The sequence below is a fragment of the Quercus lobata genome, chromosome 8 (assembly GCF_001633185.2).
Source record: "Quercus lobata isolate SW786 chromosome 8, ValleyOak3.0 Primary Assembly, whole genome shotgun sequence".
NCBI classification, from domain to species: Eukaryota; Viridiplantae; Streptophyta; class Magnoliopsida; order Fagales; family Fagaceae; genus Quercus; species Quercus lobata.
Genome location: NC_044911.1, coordinates 62,017,016 through 62,044,417, shown reverse-complemented (window position 1 = coordinate 62,044,417; position 27,402 = coordinate 62,017,016). Strand labels below are relative to the sequence as shown.

General features: G+C 34.1%; 3 protein-coding genes across 5 annotated transcripts; 2 read left to right on the top strand and 1 right to left on the bottom strand.

Annotated features, from left to right (window-relative positions):
- Nucleotides 1-585: 585 nt before the first annotated feature.
- LOC115957957 lies at nt 586-22,648 on the bottom strand. Of its 3 annotated transcripts, none has more exons than XM_031076312.1 (6): nt 22,286-22,647; nt 21,496-21,553; nt 20,790-20,953; nt 20,411-20,483; nt 1,829-1,887; nt 586-922 (listed from the first exon to the last, which is right to left on the bottom strand). In XM_031076312.1, the coding sequence occupies exons 1-5, from the start codon at nt 22,433-22,435 to the stop codon at nt 1,871-1,873; spliced, it is 462 nt and encodes a 153-aa protein (XP_030932172.1). In that variant the 5' UTR covers nt 22,436-22,647; the 3' UTR covers nt 586-922; nt 1,829-1,870. The 3 variants fall into 3 exon arrangements, with proteins under 3 accessions (XP_030932172.1, XP_030932174.1, XP_030932171.1); XM_031076314.1 differs by lacking the exons at nt 586-922; nt 1,829-1,887 and adding exons at nt 18,990-19,328; nt 20,236-20,294 and having other exon boundaries at nt 21,496-21,550; nt 22,286-22,648; XM_031076311.1 differs by lacking the exons at nt 586-922; nt 1,829-1,887 and adding exons at nt 18,990-19,328; nt 20,236-20,294.
- On the top strand, nt 2,675-3,662 carry LOC115957956. Its single transcript, XM_031076310.1, has one exon. It carries the CDS (start codon nt 2,850-2,852, stop codon nt 3,369-3,371), a length of 522 nt encoding a protein of 173 aa, XP_030932170.1. The 5' UTR covers nt 2,675-2,849; the 3' UTR covers nt 3,372-3,662.
- Nucleotides 8,840-9,658, top strand: LOC115957959. The gene is made up of 2 exons (XM_031076316.1): nt 8,840-9,200; nt 9,426-9,658. Exons 1-2 carry the CDS (start codon nt 8,861-8,863, stop codon nt 9,440-9,442), a joined length of 357 nt encoding a protein of 118 aa, XP_030932176.1. The 5' UTR covers nt 8,840-8,860; the 3' UTR covers nt 9,443-9,658.
- Nucleotides 22,649-27,402: the final 4,754 nt, after the last annotated feature.

The following is a 27,402-nucleotide window of genomic DNA, read 5'->3' as shown; positions in this document are numbered from 1 at the left end:
TCTCATCTAAACCTTACACTTGTTGATCATCTAAGCCTCCACTTGAGCACCTGTCCCATCAGACTCCCCTATCACTCCCTTGTGAGTTTCAGTGGCCAAGGTAGTACTGTTCAGGGGTCTTTTCCTAATTAATGCGGCCAAGAGGGTGGTTGTGGCACATTTAATGTGGTGGTGGCAGCTTTCCATGAGATATTTTGGGTTTTATTCTTTTTATATGCTGGGAGGATGAACTACAATGGTTGGGGCGAGCTTTTCGTCTGGACTTCGTAATGTCCGAGGAGGAGTTACTCCTCGGACAGGTTCCTTTTACCGCAATTGGGCTTGGATAATGTTTTATCTATGGCTCTTCCTCAGAAAGGATGCTTCTCGGACGGGCCTGTAGTTTAGACTAGCCCATTATTTTGGGCCGGGCCCCACAAAATTATTTAGACATTTCGCATTATTCAAAAGAAAAGAAAAAAAAGTTTTATATGGTATCTCGCTTTCTTTTAAGGAGGTATGAAGCTCAACGACCCACTTCAATCGATCGTAAAGCAAGTAGGAGATTTGCAAAAAGTTTACAATTGTACACATTTGTTTAATCTACAATACAAACAAATAATTTTCCATTAATTTAAAACACTAGCACAGGAGAAAGAGTGTATACATTCCTCCACATATATAGAGTTACATTTAGAGGGCTAAAACCCATATATAGAACTTATTCAAAGTACATGGAATACTAGGTTAGTCATACAAGACTACAAGTAGAGAGCCTGCACCGAGCTCCTAGAAACACATCCTAGACTTGCCAAACCTGACTAGCTGGGATAAAAACAACCCAACGTGTTTTTTGGAAGTCCAACGGTGTCATGCTCTACTAGGCTTAACTAATATTACCATATTATTTCCTTAGTATTAAGCTAGCTTAGAGTCACCACCCCTGCAATATAGTCAACAAACATAGTTTTAGTTAGCTGTATCAGAATAACACCACAAAAATAGATCATATTTAGAAATCGAGATTGGGGAAGCAACAGTAACAATCATAATTAGAATTAATTAAATAATTTTTTTTTTGCTTAAAAAATAATTAATAGAGGAATACCTATTTACTTTGCACAAAATTAAACTAAATATAAAGATAAAACTGGAAATTTTAAACAGTTTGATTCATTCAATAATTTAACTAATGTATCATTACTGGTAAATCTATACAGTACGTACTGGCGCTGCATATGGATTTCAATAATCTATCATATTGGGAAACTTTAATTTGTCACGTTTGTGTGGAACATGTAAAAGCTAACCTCTCCTTTTGGGGTATCTATGATTCTTAAGCAGTAGTTATATATATATATACGTAACATCAATTCTATTCCTTAAAACATATCCCTCTCTATCTCTCTGAACTTTTTCCCTTTAATTAGGCCTATTCGGCATATATTTATTCAAATGCGCATTTAAACTTTTAGTTTAAACGAATTATTGGAAATTAATAATAAATAATTAGGACAAGTGTTAAAAGGACATGTATACATATACAGTCCAAACTCACATAAAGTGACAAATGAGTTTTTGTCCCAAACAAATGGAAAATTATTTTAAGATAAGCACATAATAAGGGGTTAAATTTGTTATCATGACTTCAAATCATAATTTCAGTTACTTTCGAGAGTGCGTGTAAAACAGTTTATGTGTAATAAATACTACTCTACAATAAGACCCATATTGACCCATCAAATATATTCTAAGAGAGTGCGTGTAAAGCAATTTGTATGTAATAAACAATATTCCATAGAAAAACCCATCACCCATCCAAATATATTCTAAAGACAACTTTGAATACCTGTGCAAAGGTGGTGAGTACATTTGATGTAGGGACAAGGTGTTAGTAATAGAGAGAACCTGAATGCCACTAGAGTTATGGGTACTTACAATTTTTTTTTTTAAAATTTTTTGTTCTTTTTATTATTTTTAATTTTATGGATATTTTTATGTAAGAAAATTAAAAAAAAAAAAATTCAAAACTATGTCATTTTTGGGCATTTAATGGAAAATGACCTTTCTTTTATGGTGATGATGTTGTATGGTGATGGTATTGTTAGTGAATTTTGAATAGTGTGTGAATTCAAGAATCTATGTATTATTTAATATTTATTTTTGTTATTTTATTATTTTTTGACATTTAGTACTCCCTCCGTCCCACTTTGTTTGTCCTCTATTCCATTTTAGGATGTCCCAAAATATTGTCCTGTTTCTAAAAATAAAAGTTATTAATTTACTAATGTTCTTATTATACCCCTATTTTATTAATAATTCAAATTTTTGATAAATTTATTTAATGGTAGTTTTGGAAACTTATACATTTTTAAAACGTAGACAAGATAATAAATGATGTTCTCTTAAAAAATTTAACTTTTCAAACAGGACAAACAAAATGAGACGGAAGAAGTATTTTTTTTTGAAGCACAAGACTTAGATTAAGTACTTACGTGCCGTTCTTAAGGTTCCCATTTTAGGATTCCATTAAGTGAATTTTTTCTTATAAAATAAATTATATTTTTAAATTAAGTAACTATATGATTAAATCTTGAAAAGGAAACTTAAGTAACGCCGACTAACACATTATAGGTAAATTTTGTCCTTTTTTGAATTGGGTAAACTTCAGCACTTGTCCAGACTCCAACGCGCTAGTGCGTTTACCTCTTGTCCTACGAAACATCATAAGCCTTTTTACTTTTTTTTCTTCTCTTCCTGCTTTTCTTTCTTACCAAACACCTACCTCAAATCTCACTGATCAATACTCAAAGCCCTCTCAAGTTTCCAACTTTACCATAATCAAAACAATTCTCCGATCCAAATCCAAAATGCCGACCGGCACCAGCGTTCACGTCACCACCTTAGACGGCATAGTAAACGTGAACTCCCTCTTCACCTTAGCCGTATTCGTAGGCCTAACCTGGAACCCAGACGACCCGAGCAACACCCTCATCAACGACCAAGATTGCGCCGCGGGTCCCTCCAAAGCCAAAGACCTCGTTTCCTTCCATGTCTACTCCTTCAGCTCCTTCCTCTTCTCCAGCCTCATCGCTTTGGCACTCAAACAGGCCATCCGGATCTCCAAAAGCCCAACTTACCACCCGTACGAGTTCATTGCCCGCACCCACAAGCCCTTCCTCCGGGTCGGGATGTTGGTCTCGGGTGTCGGTTCGTTTTGCGGGTGCGGGTTCCTGATGATGGCTCTGGTTAACGTGGTCCAGATCAAGCTTGGGACTTTGACTTGTGGAAACTCATCAGATAGCTTTGCAGCCGTGATTCCTCTTGTCATTTTGGTCCCCATTGCACTTCTCATTTATGCTTCTTTCATTTTGTACGCTTTTAGTCGCTAGCTTCCGGTTTTTTTTTTTTTTTAGTTGTATTATTATTATTATATAAACAAATTCACTGCGTAACTTTTAACTGCGGTGTCCCACGTCTTTAGAGAAGCCAACAAGTGTGCGGATTGGTTGGCAAAATGGGACAGTGTTATGAAGGAAGATTTTGTTGTTTTTGAGTTTCCTTTACCTGCTGAACTAGAAACTTTAGTTGCTAAGGACAATAATGGTCTGTATTATGCTAGACTAGTTGCTGCTAGTATGGCAGCTGTCTCTGTGTAGTCTTCTTTTGTTGGTTTTATATGAATGGCCTTTTAATAAAAATGAAAAAAAGAAGTAAAATTGTGATCTGTCTAATGTGATTTTTATCTGCTTTATTACTGAATTTCAGATGGTTCCAATTTCTGCTCTTATGCAAGGTTTTTTTTTTTTTTTTTGAAGTAACAATGGTAATTTTGTCAAAATAAGTAAATAAGCCAATGAAAGGAAAATTGCTGTGAGAGAGTTGTGTGGTTATTGAATATATTTGTTAGGCTTTGAAAAATTAATGTAAGAACCAGTGTAGGGAAAACACTTCTTGAAAGTTGATACTTTAGTGACTTGTAAGCAGAAGAAGATTATAACAGCGAAGCCTTTCATGTTCGATACAAATTTATGAATGGAGAGATAAGTGATCTTCTTCAAGGTTTGGGATTTGGAAGTGTAAGAGGAAATGCAAGGAAGGAATTGTATGGATACATGGTGGAATAAATAATAGGTTGTGATAAGAGAAGGATATGATCCAAGATAGATGGTGTAAGTTTTCATGAGTAGGAGGTATTAGGGCTTTGTAGGTTCTTTTTTGATATATTCTAAGTAGGACTATAGAGTTAAAATGAACTTATCATCTCCACCATTGTCATCCTCCAAGTACACAGTTTTTTTTTTTTTTTTGGGTGGGGGTGGGGTACTCAAATACAATGCAAAAATTTATCAAGATGGGAGAAATAATGGGAGGTTGTAGATAAGTATCTTGAATGCACTTTAATTTCATTGATTTATGAAATTGATACCCAATGTATAAGGTGGCACCTGAAATGCACGGACGCGGCTCTGGACCTACCGCACCTGCGTCCGTCGCGGCGGGACGTGGCGACGCGGGAGGGACGCGGCAGACTGCGCGTCCGTGCTGCATCGTGCCATGTGGCTGTTCCCGACTCGCGCCAACGCGGCTGAAATTGGGCAGACTCGGGCTGTATCGGCCAAAACCGCCGAGTTAGGCCGGAATTCAAAAAAAAAAAAAAAAAAAAAAGGTGCAAAACGCACCGTTTGACTTAACCTAAATACCTAAACTCTCTTAGACCCTCACACTTCGTCCAAAACTCCCAAACGCCCTCTCTCACTCCGTCCCTCATCTCCCTTCTCTGTGCGACTGTGTGCTCCGTCCCTCATCTCTCTTCTCTGTGCTCAGAGCTCTCTGTGAGTGCTATGTGCACTGCTTCAGCCTTCAGGTGTGCTCTCTCTGCTCTTTTCTTGAATTTTTACTCTTTGTTTTTTATGATTTCTCTCTTTCAAATTGCTTAGAAATGAATTTGTGAATCTGAAAATTTGTGTGCTTGACTGCTTGCTGTGTTTTATTGCTTGTTTTTTCAGTTCTTGTGGGAGTTAAAGGGTTTTGTTAACCTGTGATTTGTGATTTGTGGGAGTTAAAGGGTTCTGTGTTTTTTTGCTGTGAACCTGGTTGTTGTGTTTTTTTGTTGTGAACTTGGTTTGATTTATCATTAATTTATTTAGTTAATAGTTATTATTTGTAGGTTATTTGTGGGAGTTAAAGGGTTTTTTTCGGTTCTGTGGTTCTGTGTTTTTTTGCTGTGAACTTGGCTGCTGTTTTTTTTTTTGCTGTGAACTTGGTTTGATTTATCATTAATTTATTTAGTTAATAGTTATTATTTATAGGTTAAATTGAATCTATTGAATTTGCAATGGACGAAGTTAATAGCACAGAAAGTTCACAAGAAGTGTCAAATGATGAGTCTCCTCTTTGGCAGTATGTGACTAAAGTAGAAAAACCAGCTGGTGCATTTGTTAAATCTGGTGGAAACACATATTTTAAGTGCAACTATTGTGATATAGTTTTTATGGGATCCTATTATAGGGTTAAGGCTCATTTATTACAAATTTTTGGCAAAGGTATTAGAGCATGCGTTAAGGTGTCAAAGAGCCATAGGTTGGAAATGCAGCGAATGCATGATTAAGTTGAGAATAATAAGTTAGAGAAAGAACAGAGAAGTCAAATTCCCTTACCCCCACCTCCCCCAGGTCGTGGGATACCTATTTCCTCATTTCGGAGACAAGAAAGGAGTGATAGTAGTCATAGTACAAATCCGGTTGATGATAAGAGAAGGAAGGTGACTATGAATACTACTTTGGAGAAAGCATTCCAGAATAATGCTAGACATGATTTGGATAGCAGAATTGCTAGGATGTTTTACACTGGTGGACTTCCGTTTAACTTTGCAAGGAACCCACATTATTGTAGTTCCTATGCATTTGCTGCTACTCATAGTATTCCAGGTTATCTTCCTTTTGGATACAATGCTTTGAGAACAACACTTTTGCAAAAGGAAAGAGCTCATGTTGAAAGACTTTTGAAACCAATTAAGGACTCTTGGCTTGAAAATGGTGTAAGTATAGTTTCTGATGGATGGTCAGATCCACAAAGGAGGCCTCTTATTAATATTATGGTTGTATCAGATGGGGGTCCAGTGTTTATAAAGGCATTTGACGAGTCAGGTGAGTTCAAAGACAAGCATTACATTGCTGGGGTGTTGAAGGATGCTATAAAAGAGATTGTACATGAAAATGTTGTCCAAGTCATCACTGATAATGCTAATGTGATGAAGTCTGCTGGAGCTCTTATTGAGGGTGAGTATTCTAAAATATTTTGGACACCTTGTGTTGTCCACACTCTCAATCTAGCTTTGAAGAATATTTGTGCAGCAAAAAATACTGAAAAGAATGAAGTTACATATGAGGAATGTAGTTGGATTACACGTGTTGCTAATGATGCATCCTTCATACGTGTTTTTATCATGAACCATTCAATGAGGTTGGCAATGTTTAATGAATTTTGTCCATTAAAATTGCTCCAAGTTGTTGATATTAGATTTGCTTTGATGGTTATAATGTTGAAGAGGTTGAAGTTGATTAAAAGATGCCTTCAAGCCATGACTATTAGTGACCAATGGGCTTCTTATAGGGAGGATGATGTTGGAAAAGCTCAAAAGGTGAAAGATATGATTTTAAGTGATCTTTGGTGGGATAATATTGATTATATCCTTGAATTCACAGCACCCATATATGATATGCTACGAATAGCCGACACAGATAAGCCTTGTCTTCATCTTGTGTATGAGATGTGGGATTCAATGATAGAGAAGGTGAAAGCAGTAATATATCAGCATGAAGGCTTGGAAGAGGATCAATATAGCTCATTTTGGGGTGTGGTGTATTATATACTCATTGATCGGTGGACTAAAAATTGTACACCACTACATTGCTTGGCTCATTCCTTAAATCCTAAGTAAGTACATTTATTATCTATTTTTTTTTAATCTTTAACTAGGTATTACTCCATTGAATGGCTTTCGGAGAATCCAAAACGCATCCCTCCACATCGGGATCATGAAATTTCTATGGAAAGAAGCAAGTGTTTGGAGCGATACCTTGAAGATGAGAATGACTTAACGGTGGTGAAGTTTGAGTTTGCTAAATTTTCAGGAGGGAGGTTTCCTTCATCAAGTGCCTTGACAGATAGGTGGACCTTACTACCTTTGGTTTGGTGGCAATACCATGGCTCCGCATTTCCAACTCTTCAAACCCTTGCCCTTAAACTTCTTGGACAACCTTGCTCATCCTCATGTGCTGAGAGAAATTGGAGCACATACAAATTCATTCATTCCTTAAAAAGAAACAAAATGGCTCCTGCACGCGCTGAGGATTTGGTATATGTGCATTCTAATCTTCGACTCTTGTCAAGGTGCAATGAAGAGTACATATATACAGCAACAAAGATGTGGGATATTGCAAGAGACTCTTGGAATGAGAGCGACATGCATGGAGGAGCTGGAATTCTTGAGAATGCAGCTCTTACACTTGATGAGCCAGAGTTGGAGGCCATAGTTATTGGGAATGTTAACACTAGTGCTACTACTAGTGAAAGTGAAGTTCGAAGTGAAGCTATTGATCTTGAGGATGATGATCTTTGTGTTTGATTGTTGATTATCTTTTATTTTGTTTTAGTTTCAAACTTATGAGTTGTATTCTAATTTCCAAACATCATGGAATGTTTTAGTTTCAATCTTGTGGATTATATTTAATTTGTGAACATCATGTTTTAGTTATTATCTACTATTGCTCTTAAATTTGGTATTTGTTTATATAATGTGAAAAAGTATGCTTAGCAATATATTAAACATATATTGTAAAAATATTTCTAATAATTTTTTAATCGCCGAGTCCTGCCGCACCCGCACCCACCTTTTTCCAAAATTGCCGAGTCCCGCACCCGCACCCGCGTCCCGAAACGCACCCGTGCTTCATAGGGTGGCACCCTAAACCAACGCTTCATGGTTTATAGGACTATAAAGTTAAAACCAACAAATCATCTCCACCATTGTCCTCCTCCATGTACTTAGTGGTCCTTTTTTTTTCTATTCCTTAAAACTCCCCATTTTAGGAAGCTCTTAATCTTGCTAGAGGACCTTATAATGCACTCAAACACCTTTGTTGCAAGGAAAAGATTTATCAAGATGGGAGAACTAATGGAACTAGTTGCAGGGTGGTATGATACTCAATGTATAAAAATGGTACCCTCGTTGCAACCTGTTTAATTTCATAATTGTATGATACTCAATGTATAAGGTGGTACCCTGAACTAATGCTCCATGGTTTAAGCTAAACCAATTCCAAAGAAGCGGAGATTTCTGGTGAGCTGAAATTGGTCATAAGGTTGTTTAGTATAACATTGTAATTTGCCAATGAGCTCTTGCTTGAATTGCATTTGTTAATATTGTAATAGTAAGATGAAGAGTAAGGTTGTGGGTTCAAGACCCACCAATTTGTATAACATAATAATCTCAAGCAGATGATTTGCTCAAATGAGTTAAGCTAGGAAGGCTAGTCTGTGGGACATTAGAGAGATTCTAGAGCAACAGGGGCTTGGTAGTGGGTAATGTGTGCACCATTATCTGTCAGTTGCTCATGAAAGAGATCTTCTTTGCTTGTTCTCAATAACAAAAAGTAAGTTGGATGATACGAAAGATTTCAGCATGCATTATCTTCATTGGATTCAAGTAGCCAGGTAATGCTGATCCCATTTCAGGAGTAGGTGTTTCAATAAACAAATCCCATTGCCCTAGTGCTACATCCACTATCTCTTGTGGGTTTGACGTGTGAACACCTTTTGAGCTGCCTATTTCACTATAAAGCCAGTAGGATTGAAATATGCTCATTGCACCAGAGAAATGGAAGGTCCAATGAAGCACATTTGTTGTCTAGTGTTTCTTGTAATCCTAGGAATTGCTGGGTTTGATGGGGTTTATGGGGCTGGTGAATGTGGGAAATCTTCGCCTGAGGCAGAGGCTTGGAAGCTGGCTCCCTGTGTATCAGCAGCACAGGATGTGAATGCTGAAGTTTCTGATAGGTGCTGCAGTCAAGTGAAAAAGATTGGCCAGAACCCAAGCTGCCTTTGTGCTGCTATGCTTTCTAATACAGCTAAAAGTTCCGGAGTTAAACCAGAGGTTGCGGTGACCATTCCCAAACGATGCAATATTGCTGATCGTCCTGTGGGATACAAGTGTGGAGGTCTGTTAACATATTATTAGAATTTGTTTATTCACCCTTTCTTTATGCTTCTTTAACAAGGTGTCTCATGAATTGGCATATGCATAATTTTTTTCACAGCATTACATGGTTTTAGAGTTTATAAATTATGAGAAAGAGGATGCATATATCTAATGCATGAGATAATTTTTATACTTTAACAGGTGAAATGATTTTTTTTTCCCTAAAATGAATTCTATTTTGCAGCTTATACATTGCCTTGAAGACTGAAGTTCCCAAGTCATTTGTGCCTGAGAATGTGAAGTAGATGCAGATTGTATGTTAGTTATTACTAGTGTGCTGAGATTGTATGTTAGTTATTACCAGTATGCTGAGATTGTAACCTTCTAGCTGCTTCATCTATCTAAATCATTTCACTGTGACATCTAGGCACTTGAATAACAATAATAATAAAAATAAATAATGACTTGTTGGTTCTTGCTCTTTGGTTTTTTATTTTATTTTTTAAATTTTTTTATATAATTTTATTTTCATCTTAAGGAGCTTGCTTTGTGTTCTGTCCCTCTAAAAACTAAAAAGGGGAGTCCAATCTTTGAATGTTGAATCACTAGACTGTTAAAGGCTTTCGAACTATATCTCATAACCGAAATGCCCCATCTATATAATTAGCTTGATCTCGGCTGGCGGTACCTCCGCTGCATCTCCATTTAGTGGAACTTCCTGACTCTTGCTCTCTCATATTGGCTTGTATGCTTGTAGGGGATGACAAATTGACAATCGTTTGTGGAATGGCAGATTTAGTGTTCAAATAAGACCAAATCTACCGAATGCCCAACAACCCTTTTAGATTGAAATTATGTAAAACAAAAAAACAAGTAAATATGTTTATTTTTATTGAGTTTTGATGTGTCTTAAAGTTGTAATTAAAGATCAAGTTGAAGACATAAAGTTTGCTCAAGAAAAACTCAAGGAAAGTGCATTTTCAGCATATGTCTCGATATAGTAGTCTTGATACCTTGGGCCATAATTTTTCTCTCCTCGATAGCAAGCTTGATACCTTTCAATAGTAGTCTTGATACCTCCTTGATAGATCGAGCTTCGCATTTCAGCAAAAAATAGCAATGCTAAAAAGCCTATAACTTGTCTATTTCAAGCCTGATTTGAGACCTGTTTGAACTGGTATTTAAAAGACGTTATAAGCTATCTTATGGAAGGCTTTTTAGGGAGAGACACTTTCTTTGTGCAGTTAGGGTTTTTTTACCAAGTTCTCTCAATTTCACCATACCGGAGTGTTTAAAAGTAAATTTGAGATTTGTTTGGTGAAGAAGCTAAAACCATAACATCCACCACAAACTTGCTACTATGAAGAAAACCTTCAAGAGGTTGCTTTCTTGTGTTACTTGTAATACTAGGCATTGCTGGGTTCAATGGGGTTCACACGGATATTTGTAAAAATCCGGATCCCTATAGAATATTAGCACAAGTTGTGGCTCGCTGTGGAAAAGCAACGAAGCAGAAGAAAGCAACGGTTCATCATAAGTGTTGCACTCTGCTGTTAAGCATGGGTGGAAAGTCCTTTTGTCAGTCAATCAATTCCACTGCTAAGTCTCTGTCTCTCGGGGTTTTGCCTGAAGCTGTAGCGACCATACCGAGACGTTGCACACTTCAACGCCTTCGTTTAGTACACAGTCACAGTGTCTCTCCAGGAATGGCTGCCCAATTTGTTAAAGAGCTCAATGATGTTTCTTATCAGTGCAGAGGTTTGCAGTAAATTAGCAATTATTCCAAAAATTTAAACTGTTATGAAATGATAGAATTTAATTCATTAACTTTGATTATAATAGTTTGTTGACATCTTAATGGAATTTTATCAAATTATTTCTTTATTTACTATTTTAATCCTAGTTTCCATCATATGCTTTTCTAAATTCTGTATTTGGTACCACCGCATACCCTTGGTGCGATGGTCACTCCACAAGTATAAGTATTTGTGGGGTGTGGGAGGTAAGGGCCGGGGTTCAAGTCTTCAGGAGGGAGCTTTACACACATATACACTTAGATTAGGCTAGAATAGAATTCCATTTTATATAAAAAAAAAATTCCGTATTTAGTATGCCTTACAAATGTTTATTGGCACTCCTAAATTTGCTCATTTTGTTTTGCAGGATTTAATGTGTCATTACATTTGTGAAGACCATGGATTGTGGTGCCTGTTGTTATGAAGCAGTTAATTAATACTACAACTAGTGTGTTGGAGATTGTATGCTTATAGCCAAAGTTATCAGGATTGAAACCCTACACGAGATCAGTGAGAGGGTTTAGAGATTGAATTGTAGGATCAGCATGAGGATCGTAAGATCCTACTTTTCGATTAAAAAAATACTCATAATTATAATTCATAATATATATTAAAGAAGCATTAAATAAAAGTAATTTTTGACACAAATAAGTGAATTTACTAATAAAAAATAAAATACTAAATTACTAACATGTAAACAAAGTTCAAAGGAGCAGGGGTTACCATCTATACCAATAACTAATTGGTGTCTTATTCTAATGATAAAGTATCTCAATGTTGAATAAGAGATCTGGAATTTGAATATCCTCTACACTAATAACTTATTGATATTTTATCCTAAAGATAAAAAAACAATTATTATAGAATGGATGCTATAGGTCAAAATTTTCTATTAAAAAAAAAAAGTGCATCAAAATGGATTGAAAGGACCTAATGGACTGAAGGACATAATGGACTGAATTGATGAAGGGACCGAATGGTCCACTTCCGTCCATTCAGTCCATTTCTGTCTATTCGGTACATTTCGGTGTACTTACTTTTTTTAAAGAAAATTTTCAACTTATGGCGTCTATTCCATGATAATTGTTCTTTATCAACAAGATAAGACACTAATTGGTTAATGGTTAGATGGAGTTCGAACCCCAAAATTTTTTATTCAACTACAAGACACTTTACTAATTAAGTCAATTAGAACCTTTTTAGTGCACTTACTTAAGAATGGAAAATAAGAGAATTAACACATTTCGACTTGATAGTATACAATCCATAACAAAAAGTCCATAACAAAAGGTCACAAATGAAATAAGGACTACTTTTTTTCTTTTTACTAATCTAAACGGTATATTATAATTAACCCAATGTATGATAAATATTAGAATAGCCAAGGTAGCTTATAATATTGCAAAATCATTATATAATTATCCAAATATATATTCTAAAAATCAATTACCACTTCTTTCCAACAATGCAACACAGTTGCTGCAGTTGCTATGGCATTGATGCGCCACACCAGTAAACAATAGATACAAATAAAGTTGGATCAGTAAAAAATTCGTTAATAATTGCCTACGTTTCATAGTGAATCAAGTGAGTAGTGACCATTCTGATTATTGAGGAGTTAGCATAGAGATTATAAATTTATAATGAGTTAAAACAAAAAATTTTAACAATGAATGATTCCTTTAATAAAATTTAGGCGAAAATCACATTTTCATCTTTACATTTTTGCACGATTCTCACTTTTGTCCCTATCTTTTATTTTCGCAGCTTTTAGTCCCCATTTTAAAAAAAAGCCTTTCATTTTAATTCTTTTCGCCAGTGCCCTAACGACAAAGTCCTACGTGGCAGATGGAACTATTAAAATAATAATAATAATTTTATTTTGACATTAAAAAATGGCACATCACATCTAAATTTTAAAAAATTAATTTATCAATTTTAACTAAAAAAATTAAAAACAGAAATAAAAACCAAAAATCACATTAATTGAGATCTAAGTGTGTTTTGAACAAGAATAACAAGAACACAAACCCAGATTTGAGAACACAAAATTAAAATCCATAAATCACAAACCCAAAAAAGAGAAAGTTGTGGTGATCAAAATCATAAACCAGTTCTCTGCTTGCTTACTAAGAAAATCATAAATCAAACTAAAAAGTAGAATTACACATTCAACCTTCTTGCTGCACTTGACACCACTACTTTCGCATCAAAATCAAAACCAATTCCAATTTCAAATCTCAAATCCTAGAAAACTCTTTTGTTCTTTCAATTTCTCAAAAAATGTTTGGGCGTGGAAAGGGAGGCAAGGTTTGGGCAAGGAAGGAGCGAAACGACACCATGAGGTTCTTCGCGATAACATCTAGGGGTCATGAAGCCTACGATTTGTCGTTTGGCTCGCAGGGGTGGAGTGAAGCGTATTAGCGGTTTGATCTACGAGGAGACACGTGGCAACCAGTTACAGATTTGAGAAGGGATTGGATCAGAGATGGAGTTGTTGGAGAGATCTAGGGTTTAGAGGCTCCGACAATACTTCAGACTCTCCGGAACCTCGCCAGAAAGTTGCATTGTTGAAAGCTGAAGGCTGATGAGCCAGTTCTTCTTCTCGTTCTAGCACACAACTCCTTGGAGCTTGCAGATTGAAGCGACGGATGAGTTCGTGAAGGTCCATGAACTCAGTTTGTTGTCCGGGTCGGAGAGAGAGTTCTTCACGCCTTGCAAGCACATCACATCGTCTTCAATGGAATTGCTTACAGAAAAGCAGAAGATTGAAGCTAATGAGAGAATCAGAAAAATCTTCATAGTGTTTTAGAGTCAGCATTTTGATTTTGATTTTTATATTTTGTTTTTGTTGTTTTTAGTTTTGGTTTTTGAGAGTGAGGTGGGTTTGTTGGGTTCAACTTAATTGAGATGGGTTTTTCTGAGTTTGAGATTTTTTTGTTTGGATTGGTTGTGTTGTATTTTTGGATTGATTTGGTACTTTGGGGCTTTAGGATTTGATGATTTTGCTAGGTTTGAGAAAATGGTGATTTTGAGATTTTTAATTTTTGGATTTTAATTTTTGGGTTTGTGTTCTTAAATCTGAATTTGTGTTCTTGTTGTTCATGTTCAAGACACATTTAGATCTCCATTCACATGATTTTTAGTTTATAATTTTGTTTATAATTTTTTTTATTTAGTTAAAATTAATAAATTAATTTTTTTTTTTAATTTAGATGCTAATGTGGCATTTTTTAATGCCAAAATAAAATTTATTATTATTATTTTAATGGCCACGTCAGTTTTTAGTGTGCCAACAGTGTATTCTGTTTGCCATGTGTGCATTTTTCGTCTCTGATGACGGCAGTGACAAAAACGAGACACGTTTTTCAGGATAGGGACTAAAAACGATGGAAATAAAAGTTAGGGACTAAAATGGAATCACGTGAAAATATAGGGACGAAAATGTGGTTTTCGCCTAAAATTTAACTTTCAAGATCTAAAAAGAGGGGACCGGTACATCATTTTGGATAATTCAGTGGACAAGTACTCAAATTTGTCGCATTCCCTTATTGCTGGGCCTAGCTTGAAAGATCAAGATATATAAAAATTTGTGAAAATTACACTTTATCACCTTAAATTATACACTAGATTACACTTTGGATTCTAAACTATCACACTTATCACACTTTGCACCTCGACGTTACTTTTACCGTTAAGTTAGACATAAATTAATAGCACATGACTTGCACATAATATTTGCTTAGGTGGCACACTGTTTAAAGACCAAAACACCATTTTCATAAACAATAAAAAATAAATTTTTTTTTTTTTTCAAGTCTCTCTCTCACGTGCATGTAGGTTCCCCCCTCTATAGCCCAGCAGCTCTTCTCCTGTTTCTCATTGTTTAGTTGCTCTTCTCCCCAAATCAAACATACACGTCATCTCTAAGTCCAAAACAAAATCATAAGCGGTACCAAAACAGAGTATTTTAACATTTTCAGTTTTGCAAATTAGATATAAAAGTAGGGTCTGGTCCCTTAAGGCACACATTAAATCATCAATTTTTGGAAATATTTTCTAGGAAATTGTAATTATTGTGTGCCCTTAAGGCACACATTAGCAAAATCCATAACAGTATTATGTGAAAGTGACTATTACTGACACCACCAAACGATAAACATTGACAAAGTAGAACTAAAAAACGCTTAAAAGGCTGCCTTTTTTGGAAGCACGTTTTGCGCTTCCCACATCCACATTTTGCCTTTTTTTTTTTTTTTCAAACTGTGATTGTTGACTTTTTTCCTGTGAATAGTGCACATGTGTACTGTTCATGGGACCTACAAACTTCACTTTTCAGTAATTTTTTCATTAAAAATGGGTGCCATGGTACTATTCACATATTTAAAAATTATTTTACTACAGTGTTTTCAGTTTTCAGCTATATTCAAACGGACTAGTCACATTCGGAAAGTGAACAAACAATAGGAGAACTGTAAATTGTAGTATCATTATATTTTCGGTTTTGCATATTCGTTATAAAATACCACATGAGAGTGACTACTATTGACACCACCAAATGCATTAACAAGATTTAAACTTCCCAAACTTTTTTTTTTTTTTTTTGCAGCATTTAAACCAAAATCGATTACTACAACAAATATACATAACCCATATTCCAATTTTATCACATAGCTAACAATCAAAATACAGTAAACAAAAAAGACCCGGATACAAAAAAATGAAAAGCAAGGAGAGCCCAATTGAAAAAATAGCGAAAAAAAGAAATGGGTCATCAATGGTACCAAAACAAAGAATCCCATTTAATGACCTGTTGCAAATGCCTTGATGATTTGGGGATATAATTTAGGGCTTTGAAACAATTTTGATTTTGGGACTTAGAGATAACTTGTATGTTTGGTTTGGGGAAAGAAGTAAGTACTAAACAATGAGAAAGAGGAGAAGAGCTGCTAGGAAGAGCTGTACGCGCGCGCGCGCGCGAGAGAGAGAGAGAGAGAGAGATCTGGAAAACGAAAAAGAAAATAAAAAGCATTTTTTTTAATTGTTTGTGAAAAGGATGTTTTGGGCTTTAAATAGTGTGCCACTTAAGCAAAAATAATGTGTAAGTCATATACTATTAATTTCTATTTAACTTAATGGTAAAAGTAATGCCAGAGTGCAAAATGTGATAAGTGTGATAGTGTACGGTGCAAAGTATGCATTCGAATAGTTTATGGTGCAAAATGTAATTTAGTGCATAGTTTAGGGTGATAAAGTGTAATTTCCCTAAAAATTTTCCTTGCGCATCCCATATTTCTTAATTATGCTTTAGAAAGCCAAAAAAAACTGAATCCAACCCCACACCTATGCGAACATGGCATTGCATGCATGAATGTGGACTATTAAGGACTATAAACAAACTTTTAAGCCCAAACTTAATTTTTGGCTTAACTATTAAACAAGCTAAGTCCAAACATATTAATGTGTTTGTGAACAAGCTCATGAGTGTGTGTCTCGATTTAATAAACTCAAATAATGTAGTTTTAAATATAATTTAGTTATTACTATTTGTATAGATGTGTGAACGGATAATTTTTTTTTTTTTTTTTAAGTTGTGATACTTACTATATGTGTTAAAATAAAGTTAATAAAGTAACTTGTGAACAAGATCAAACTTGTTTGATAAGAAAATGAACCAAATTTGAACATGAACTTTTAATAATTAGCTCAGATTGATTTGTTTACAACCCTATAAACATGGAAGAAATTTTGTTCATTCCATCTTTGGTACATAAGGTGTTCATACCAATGCGTATGCATAAATCTTATAATTATTTTCAAAGAAATTTGAATTTTAGTTTTTGTTATAGTGGAAATTCTGATGCCAATTTGATGGGAGTATAATTAGTTATAGTCGGTTTCTATGAAAAAAAAAAAAGGGTGTATGTGGTTTGGCAACATTAATTAGGAAGTTTTATTAAGAAAATAGCTAGGAGATTATAATAGTGACACAGAAGACCCGGAAATAAAATGAGCCAAAAACACTCACAATTTTTAAATGCTACAATTTAATAAGAAAATAAAGAGCTAATTGTGTATATATAACCCTAATTAAACTCGATTGATCGTGCACAATCCAAAACAAAAAAAAGAATAGAATTTTAAAACATAAGTGTTGGAGAGATTACACCTTGTGGAGACTCAAATTGAGAGGTTAATATAACATATTGTGACACAATTTGACCTACAAGTTTAAGCCAATTGGTTTGGATCCAATTATGCTATATTAATCACCCATTCTTTTCTTTAGTATGAGACTAGTATGAGACTTAATTACTTTATCAAACACATTGCACATCCTGATTGGTGGAGAAAGGATACTAATCCTACGTGAGCAAATTGAAGTGCTCACTTGACTCAACTCCACCTAATTGAAGTTACCTTATAACAATAGAAGTCTTCTAATGGTCTCTCTAAGCGTTGGGGCCTGCATCAAATCTTTGTTAATGACGAAAATGAAACACGTAATAGCTTTTTCTCTTGATTGCATTTTGTTTGCCTCTTCTCAAGATTAAAAAGGTAAGAAAAGAGTTAAGCAAGCACAACGCTTCACTTGCTTCAAATACTTGGATAACCTTAACACAGTAAAAACACTTAGCTAAGAAAGTAGGTACTGCAAACCAGCAAGTAGCAATAAAGAAGATGAATTTTCTACTAGTGCCACCTCCACTGCGCCAAGTAAGTACCTTTTGAGTTGCCCGTTTCAGTATAAAGGCCCGCAAAGTTGATTAGCTTTTGTGCACAGCACGACATTGAAGAAATGGGAGCTCCCACGAAGTACATTTGATTTCTAATGTTTCTTATGATTCTAAGAATTGCTGGGGTTTTTGGGGCTGGTGAATGTGGGAAATCATCCGTTGACAATGAGGTTATGAGGCTAGCTCCCTGTGCATTGGCAGCACATGATGAGAAAGCTGAAGTCTCAGATAAGTGCTGCACTGTGGTGAAAGATATCGGCGTATGCTGCTTTTGTGCCATCATGCTTTCCAATATAGGTAAGAGTTCAGGAATCAAGCCAGAAGTTGCAATTACCATACCTAAAAGGTGCAACATTGCTAATCGCCCCGTTGGTTACAAGTGTGGAGGTGTGTTGATGTTTCACTACAATCTACAATTTTAAATGTTCCATTTTATACTTTATCAATGGCAGTTTCTCACAAACTTCTTTTTTCTTTATAAAGAACCTAAATTTAGATTGGAAAAAAAAAGGACACATAACATTCCACAATAAGTAAATTTGCTAATGTGTGGAATACTTAAAAGTGAGGTAGAGATTTTATATTCCATTTTTTTTTTTTGTTTGATAGTTTTCCTAGCTTACTTTTTCCTTAAATTTGCTAGTTCTATTTTGCAGCTTATACATTGCCTAGAAGACCGAAGACCATGAGCCAGAGTTCCTACTGCTGTGCTGTTGTTGCTTCTTTGTTTTGGGGTCTTAGGCTCTTAGCCTGGTGTTGTTAAGTACTCAATGTTAGCTAGTGGTACCTTTGTGCTGGGGACTTCATCCTTATACCTAGTTCATCTAGCCTCAAAGTTTACATCCATCACTTAATCAGTAATAAATGAGGTTTTGGTGTTGGTCTATCTATGATTATAATGTGCTTGTCATTCGACAATTACTTTATTAACAATTGCTTTGTAGCCTTTTACATTTTCAACAAAAATAATGATGTTCGGATACCTCAAATTTTACAAACTAATGAGTCTCACTAATAACAAAAAAACAACAATTTAAATATTTTATTATTATATCGTTGAAGCAACACTAATTATATTCATTACTATGTCAATATGTAAATATTTTTAAATAAATTATTTAGACATTTAGCATTATTCAAAAGAAAAGAAAAAAGGTTTTATATGGTATCTCGCTTTCTTTTAAGGAGGTATGAAGCTCAACGACCCACTTCAACCGATCGTAAAGCAAGTAGGAGATTTGCAAAAAGTTTACAATTGTACACATTTGTTTAATCTACAATACAAACAAATAATTTTCCATTAATTTAAAACAGTAGCACAGGTGAAAGAGTGTATACATTCCTCCACATATATAGAGTTACATTTAGAGGGCTAAGACCCATATATAGAACTTATTCAAAGTACATGGAATACTAGGTTAGTCATACAAGACTACAAGTAGAGAGCCTGCACCGAGCTCCTAGAAACACATCCTAGACTTGCCAAACCTGACTAGATGGGATAAAAACAACCCAACGTGTTTTTTGGAAGTCCAACGGTGTCATGCTCTACTAGGCTTAACTAATATACCATATTATTTCCTTAGTATTAAGCTAGCTTAGATGTCACCACCCCTGCAATATAGTCAACAAACATAGTTTTAGTTAGCTGTATCAAAGGTTAAGAATAACACCTCAAAAATAGATCATATTTAGAATTCGAGATTGGGGAAGCAACAGTAACAATCATGATTAGAATTAATTAAATAATTTTTTTTTGCTTAAAAAATAATTAATAGAGGAATACCTATTTACTTTGCACAAAATTAAACTAAATATAAAGATAAAACTGGAAATTTTAAACAGTTTGATTCATTCAATAATTTAACTATGTATCATTACTGGTAAATCTATACAGTACGTACTGGCGCTGCATATGGATTTCAATAATCTATCATATTGGGAAACTTTAATTTGTCACGTTTGTGTGGAACATGTAAAAGCTAACCTCTCCTTTTGGGGTTTCTATGATTCTTAAGCAGTAGTTATATATATATACGTAACATCAATTCTATTCCTTAAAACATATCCCTCTGTATCTCTCTGAACTTTTTCCCTTTAATTAGGCCTATTCGGCATATATTTATTCAAGTGCGCATTTAAACTTTTAGTTTAAACGAATTATTGGGAAATTAATAATAAATAATTAGGACAAGTGTTAAAAGGACATGTATACATATACAGTCCAAACACATATAAAGTGACAAATGAGTTTTTGTCCTAAACAAATGGAAAATTATTTTAAGATAAGCACACAATAAGGGGTTAAATTTGTTATCATGTCTTCAAATCATAATTTCGTTACTTTTGAGAGTGCGTGTAAAACAGTTTATGTGCAATAAATACTGCTCTACAATAAGACCCATATTGACCCATCAAATATATTCTAAGAGTGTGTGTAAAGCAATTTGTATGTAATAAACAATATTCCGTAGCAAGACCCATCACCCATCAAATATATTCTAAAGACAACTTTGAATACCTGTGCAAAGGTGGTGAGTACATTTGATGTAGGGACAAGGTGTTAGTAATAGAGAGAACCTGCAGAAAGAAATTAAACTATAGTTAAATTAAGTTTCTAAAACTCCTATAACTACAGGAAACAAATATTATATCCCTTTAATCTGCAATTGCACAACTATTATATATTCACATACCCTGCCACCAGTTCCCTCTTGATGCACTGTTCGCATTATTATTTGAATCATCCTCCCCTCCATCTTTCTTGAACTGATCAAAAATTGAAAGAGAAGTTTACTAACAGCATATACTATGTATGATATCAATTTGAAATAATAATAAATGAGTCACAACGATAACAACATATTTTTCTTAAAATTTTTTTTTCTATTAAAAAAAAAATTGTTATCGTTGTTGTAACGATGCATGTTGCATGACCCATATATATAAACTCAAATGATATATAAAATGATTGGCACCTGCTATATGTTTATTTATTCATGGATATAATACTCTCTTTTTGTGTGTGTATATATTTTTTATGCTATGAATGAATATAAAATACTATGCACTCACAGTCTTTTGAGATTCGGTGGAGCCTGCCCTTGGAGAATAATTTTCTTGGCCGCCATAGTAGATCGATGAGCTTAAATAGCAAGGTTCCATTGGTTCATTCTGATAAGGTGAATTTCTAGTACCTATTCCAGCGCTTTCATCCTTGACGCTTTGAGCGATATTATCTGAAAAGAGTTAACCCAGATAAGGTCATGCAATATTTTCCAAAGATTTCTCATTTTACATTCCAGCCGAAAAATCAAACAATACAACCAAACATTTGAATTCAAACCCTGTTTATGTTAGGCTAAGAAATTGATTTTTTTTATAAAAAAAAAAAATTTAAATTTGTGCATAGGAGAAGCTCCAATTTGAAATATTAACACAGTAAAAAAAAAAAAAATCTTTTAATTATGTCCAATTTCTTGTATATGGAAGAAAGTCGTCTCACAAAGTAGCAAAGTTTTTTCTGTATACAGATTAGCTCCAGTGGTAAGAGAATAGGATAGTACAAGCTTGTATTTGGATTAATTTTTCGCATAAATTATATTCATTTATTTACTAAAAGTTAACAAAAAGTACACTTGTATGAGATTTTAATTAAAAAAAAAAAAATTGTTATATTCAATTTTTGCCACTGCCACCTTGGTTCTGAAAAGAAAAAAAGAAAAAAGAAAAAGAAATCCTTCAACCTCATAAATAAAGTAGATTGATACGTAAATAATACCTGGATTTCCATATTTGCCACTGCCACCTTGGTTCTGAAAGGAGTCCCTCCCCAGCTGCTAAAGTAAATGAAGAAAAGAAATTAGAACTTGCTACTTGTTACGCTTGGAAAAACTTTTTCATATTCCTTATCCAGTTCAAGCAAAACGAGTTTGGATAGCACCTTTTTATGATGCAAATTTCAATTGAACTTCTTATGCTTTTGCTGAATCTTTACTAAAAGCACTAGTGCATCTATCAATATCAAGCAACTTACGTTGTATTTTTTTTGGATGGTGATTACGTTGTATCTTAATATCAATCATATCAAAAAGTCAATAACTTCATCATGCCACAAGTATTTACCAATATCATTAAGCTAAAAAATAAAAAACCAACATAGGAACACAATTTGTTTACCCTATTAAAATAACATGTTATAATTGGAATAACATCATTTTCTCGAGAATTCATCATTAATACGACTTTTATCATGTTTAAATCACAACAAACCATATCAGCAATTATAATTTAAACTCGTGAAAGTATTTCTAAACATAGACACATGGTTGATGTGGTAAAATTAATAGGATCTGAAAACTCACAAAAACTGTAAGGATAGAGTTATTTGCTCATTCTCATATGAATAAATTTGAAAATTTTAGTTTAAACTTAACTGAACCGATAATAGTTGTTATGCATAAGAGATATATGCAAAGTGAAGAATAAAGCTAAGAACAAAACAGAGTTTTCCTAGAGAGCAAGCCACATAATGATATACTGATATATGATGATGGTGGTAAATAAAATACCGTTGATGGTGGTGGAAAAATGGATCCAAAGACTCCGGTCGAAGAAGCTGAAGAAGGGTCCTTGGGACCAAAAAGGTGATCCAAAGACCTGGATGAAGATGAGCCACCAACTTTTTTTGATGCATCACCAACTTGCTTCTTGTTCTCCATAATAGTTACTACTTTCACTTCACTTGCAAGCTTTCTTTGTCAACTAACGAACAAAACTACTATTATGATAGTTATCTCTTAACGGCCAAAGACCGAAAAAGAAAAATTAGATAAGATTTGCAGAGATACAAACAAAGAAAGAGATAATTATAAAAGCAGAGATAGGCAGAGCAGAGAGCACGTGAAGATTGCAGATGTGGAGCTCTTGTGAACGGTCGCTGCTATTTATAAGGCCAAAACTATGTGCTTTGGATGCTGCCCCCATGTGCTTTCCTTCAAATTCAGTCATATCTCTCCCTCTCTCTTTGACACATGGTTGCATCTTTCGGAGCCAAGTGGACATGTTGCCAGCTCCAAACCCGTATTGCCACGTGTTCTCATCCCAAACAACATCTTATATAAACAATATTTTTCACAACAAATTTTAAAAAACGTTTGAATTATTAAGTTGTTGATTTTCATATGGATCCATTATTGATATTACTTTATTAATTATCATTTATAACTTGTTGCATGAACAGTTTAAAAAAAAGATTTGTGGAGAAAGTTGTGACTATAGAATTAATTTGCATCCTAAATCTTTGATCTATTGGGAAAGTGACAAAAAGTAAGTTTTAGGGAGGCTCAAGATGTTCTGGACTCATGGTCCCATAGTCCCACAACAAGATAAATGGATAAGGTGGCTGGCTCAACTTGAATCTTATGCCTCCTTACGTTAAACCGTTTTGACTGTTGACTCCCAACTAGTATTAGACTTATTCTCTTTGTTGATTGAGAATTTATTAGGTATATGAAAACTATCTCTTTAAGGATGTGTTTGGATATCGCTTATTTTGTTGAAACTGAAAAATTATTACTGAAAATACTGTAGATAAAGGTAAAAGTTAGTTGTAATAGTATAGTGAGATCTATAAATAGTGTCAAAAAGTGAAGTGAGGCCCATAAATAGTAGCAAAAATAAGCTAAATAGTGAAATAATTTTAATTTTTAATTCTAACCCAAACGCATACTTATAATCTCATATAAAGAATGAGCTTTATATCAAGATCTACTGGTAAGCTTTATTAATTATTAGTTACGTGAGAGGGTGGCATGGTGTACCAAGTGAATTGAATAATTCCACACTTTGAAATTTATTGAAAAAAATGGATGGATACTCTTCCCTCCTTTTCCTCTCAATAATGTCAAATAAGATTCCAAACAAAGGATATGTTATAGCTATTTTCCTTGCAAATCTTTGAGAATCAAAGATTTTTGTTCCGGTCAAATGAGAATCAAAGATTTTGGGGGGGGGGGGGGGGGGGGAAGAAGAGAGAGAGAGAGAGATGCTACAGATGACAATCATCAATAAACTAAAATTGCCAGTGAAAATAAATGGAATATGGTCTGATTCCATATAAGAAGCTCTAGTTGAACTATGTATAGATTTGGCCCCTGGTTGGTGAAGTCACAAAGATTGTGTTTATCTCACGTGGACCTTTTGTCTAGGACACAGAAAATTGATTGAGTCAAAAATTAATCCTTCTCGAGCCTGAATTTATAGATGCACTAATCCCATTTTTTGATGGGCATGATTCTATATAGATTGTGTATGTTTATGAGTTGGCTTATGGTAATAGGATATATAAACAATTTTGAGAAGAATATATATATATATATATATATATATAAATGATTTCAATAAATATTAAGTATAAATAACATTTGATGCTATAAATATTTATAGGAATATTTATAGGAACATTGCTTAAAATTACATTAGTTTTAACTTGAACTTATTTATTTATTGGTTCAACTCTCTCTCTCTCTCTCTCTCTCTCTCTCTCTCTCTCTCTCTCTATATATATATATATATATCCGATTCAATGCAAGATGGATAAAGGAAGATTTGTCTAAGATAGGCCGGCAAAGACATTTTGTCATCTCCTTGTGTGCGTGTTAAAAATATTTAGTATTTTGAAAAAGAAAAAGAAAAAGAAAAAGAAAAAGAAAAAAGACATTTTGTCATCTTTAATTAATCTTTAGAATATTCTTCACATAGAAAAATCCTCTTGCGAAAGTAGAGTTTATAAATCACCGTTCCAACTTCCAAGGGAATAATATCATCATAGTATTATATAAGTGGTTCATTATCATTTACCCACTTCTTTTAGAATTTTATTTTTAAAAAATAAAGTCCAATAATATGGCCTGATTCCGTAACTATTGTCCAATACTATAAGAGTCGGTAAAACTTTAGCTTTTTAACGTCTAGAAAGGCATCAGCAATAACAGAGAAGTTAAAGCAAATAAGTATAATGAACAAGAACAACGGTCCATGGAAATGGAAAAACTTAGATATAATTTTTAGATATTGGACCTAATATTCTCTAATTAAATGGAATTATGTGAAGTAACTATAGAACAATGCATAGCACAATCATTTGATTTATTGACCAATACACATATTTGCAGGCCAAAATGGATATTTGCCCATTTTGCCAAAACTTTTCAGCAAAATGCCCCATGTCTGAAAATATTTAAGGAAATGTCCCTGTTTTGAAACTTGATTTTCTAAGAATTGATTTTCAATTTAAAACTCAATTTTTGGACAATCAAGTTATAGTGAACTGAAATTTAAAAAAAAAAAAAATTGTGGAACTCGAGTTCCAGAATTTTTTTTAAATTTTTTTTTTTTTTTTAAGTCTCATTTCACTATAACTCAATTGTCCAAAAATCGAGTTTTACATTTGAAACTCTATTTTTAGAAAATCGAGTTTCAAAATAGGGCATTTTCCAAAATAGTTTCAGACAGGGGGTATTTTGCTGAAAAGTTTGGCTGAAATGGGTAAAACCCAATTTTGGCCTATGTTTGCGTATAGTTACAATTTCTAAAGTTAGATGATAGAATTTAATTGGAGTTTTTAAGATGTGAATTAACTATAGAACAGTGCATAGCACAATCATTTGATTTATTAACCAATACACATATTTGTGTATAGTTACAATTTCTAAAGTCCGATGATAGAATTTAATTGGAATTTTTAAGATATGATATAATATCTAAATAATTATACCTAAATTATATCAATTACCAAAGAGAATAGATAAAGATAAGAAAAAGGGAGATATTATAATGACATGAGATTAAATTCAATGAGGACTTGGAGTAAACCAAAACAATAAGGACATGCCACATTATCATATTGTTAAAACATAAATAGATTTGATTACAAAGGATTACATCTCAATAAATAACATATTTTAAGTTTTAAGTAAAAGATTGATGTGATGTTATTAGGTGTGATAGAATGTATCAAGTTTAAAGTAAAAATTGATGTGATAATTTCTTAGTAGATGATGTATGATATGAGTTTTACACTTTATCCTTACCAAATTTGGACTAGACAAACATAAGCCTATCAGTTTTTGTGGCAAATAGGAGCAAGGATGAGTTGCCACTTGTCGCTACATAGTCAACAAAAACTGGATTATTATCACTAATGAATCAGTTATAATTGAGAATATCTCGGGGGGCCTCATGATTATAAAGGTGCTATTTTTAAATTAGTGGTTAATGGCAGCATCCCAAGCATTAATGTCAAATCTTGGGTAAAGCTAAGCCCAATCAGTTTTTTATATATTGGCGTTTTTGGTGTTGACAAGAACATACTTAATACTACATAGTATAATTTTTATAATCATGATTTGATGATAAGGTTCTCAACCAGAAAGCAAAGAATTAAAATAGAAAAAGATGATGATCGAGTCCTTATCCAAGTTAAAGAGATTACTTAAACACGTATTAATGATGACAAGGTTGAAGTAGGAGTATATTTTGTCAAATTGTAAATTTTCGAGAAAGATAGCATGTAGCCGTGGCCCGTGAATGATGTACCCTTTGTTTTGTTCTAGAGGGTTCTAGCGAAAGCTCTTTCATTTGTGAACCTTGGAACAAAATCTAATCCCACAGGCCCTCAGGGCCTCAACACGTGAAGGCATACAAAAAGAGTATATTGACATGAGTGATGATGATACGATTGTTCAAGAATTTTCTTTCATATAATTCCACTTCCTCTTGGATAATTGGATAAGTGCATGCAACTGAATCATTCATTGAATGTGACTTCTTCTAGAGCACAAAGCAAAACTTTTCCCTTGAAATCACGTTGGGGTTACCGACTTAGCATACAGCATATGCCTTTTGCTATAGGTAAATTGAGACATACTAATGTGGGAAATCCATGTTTCGAACTTGGATTCTCTATATGGGAGGATTCCAATCTCCAAAGTGTTCACTGAACCGAAAAACTTGTGGTTAGAAATATAAGCCCAAAGTCCAATAATACATATTGTATCATGTTACCCTAGTTTTAGTCCAGCCTATACTAGGGTTGATCAAACATCATTATCCCCAACTTGAATTAGTTTATGAATACATGTTGTATACAATTGTTTTACATACAATAATTTTTATTTGGAAACTCGTTTCTTCAATTGATGAATTGTTTTTGATTGAGCTCCCAAAAGGTCCCTAATACCATAATTTGACTCTTTCATTGACTCTTGTGAATGGTACTTGTGCGTGCCAAGAACGAGGCTATTGGGTTGGGCCTCACTCAGACTCACAATCTATTTGTATTGTGGGCTTGAGTTTCTTACTTTGGGTCGTTCTTGGCACAGAAACTCAATGGAATTACCTCTTTCACTAGATCGTTCTATTCTCTCTCCTTTCCCAACTTCTTTGTGAACTTTCCAACAACCTTTTCCCTCTTTAACTTCTTGTATTTATAGCCCAAAATTAGTGGAGATACTATGATTACTTTCATGGTTAGTGCAATGCGAGGTCCAATGTTGTTAATCGTAAGTGGGTGTTAGGTGGGAGTGGGTTGTGGTGAGAGTGACTTTGGAAATGGTTCCCACTTCAGTAGATATGCTCAGCAATGATATTCCCTAGGCACTGCCGAGCAACCGAGAGACAATACAAC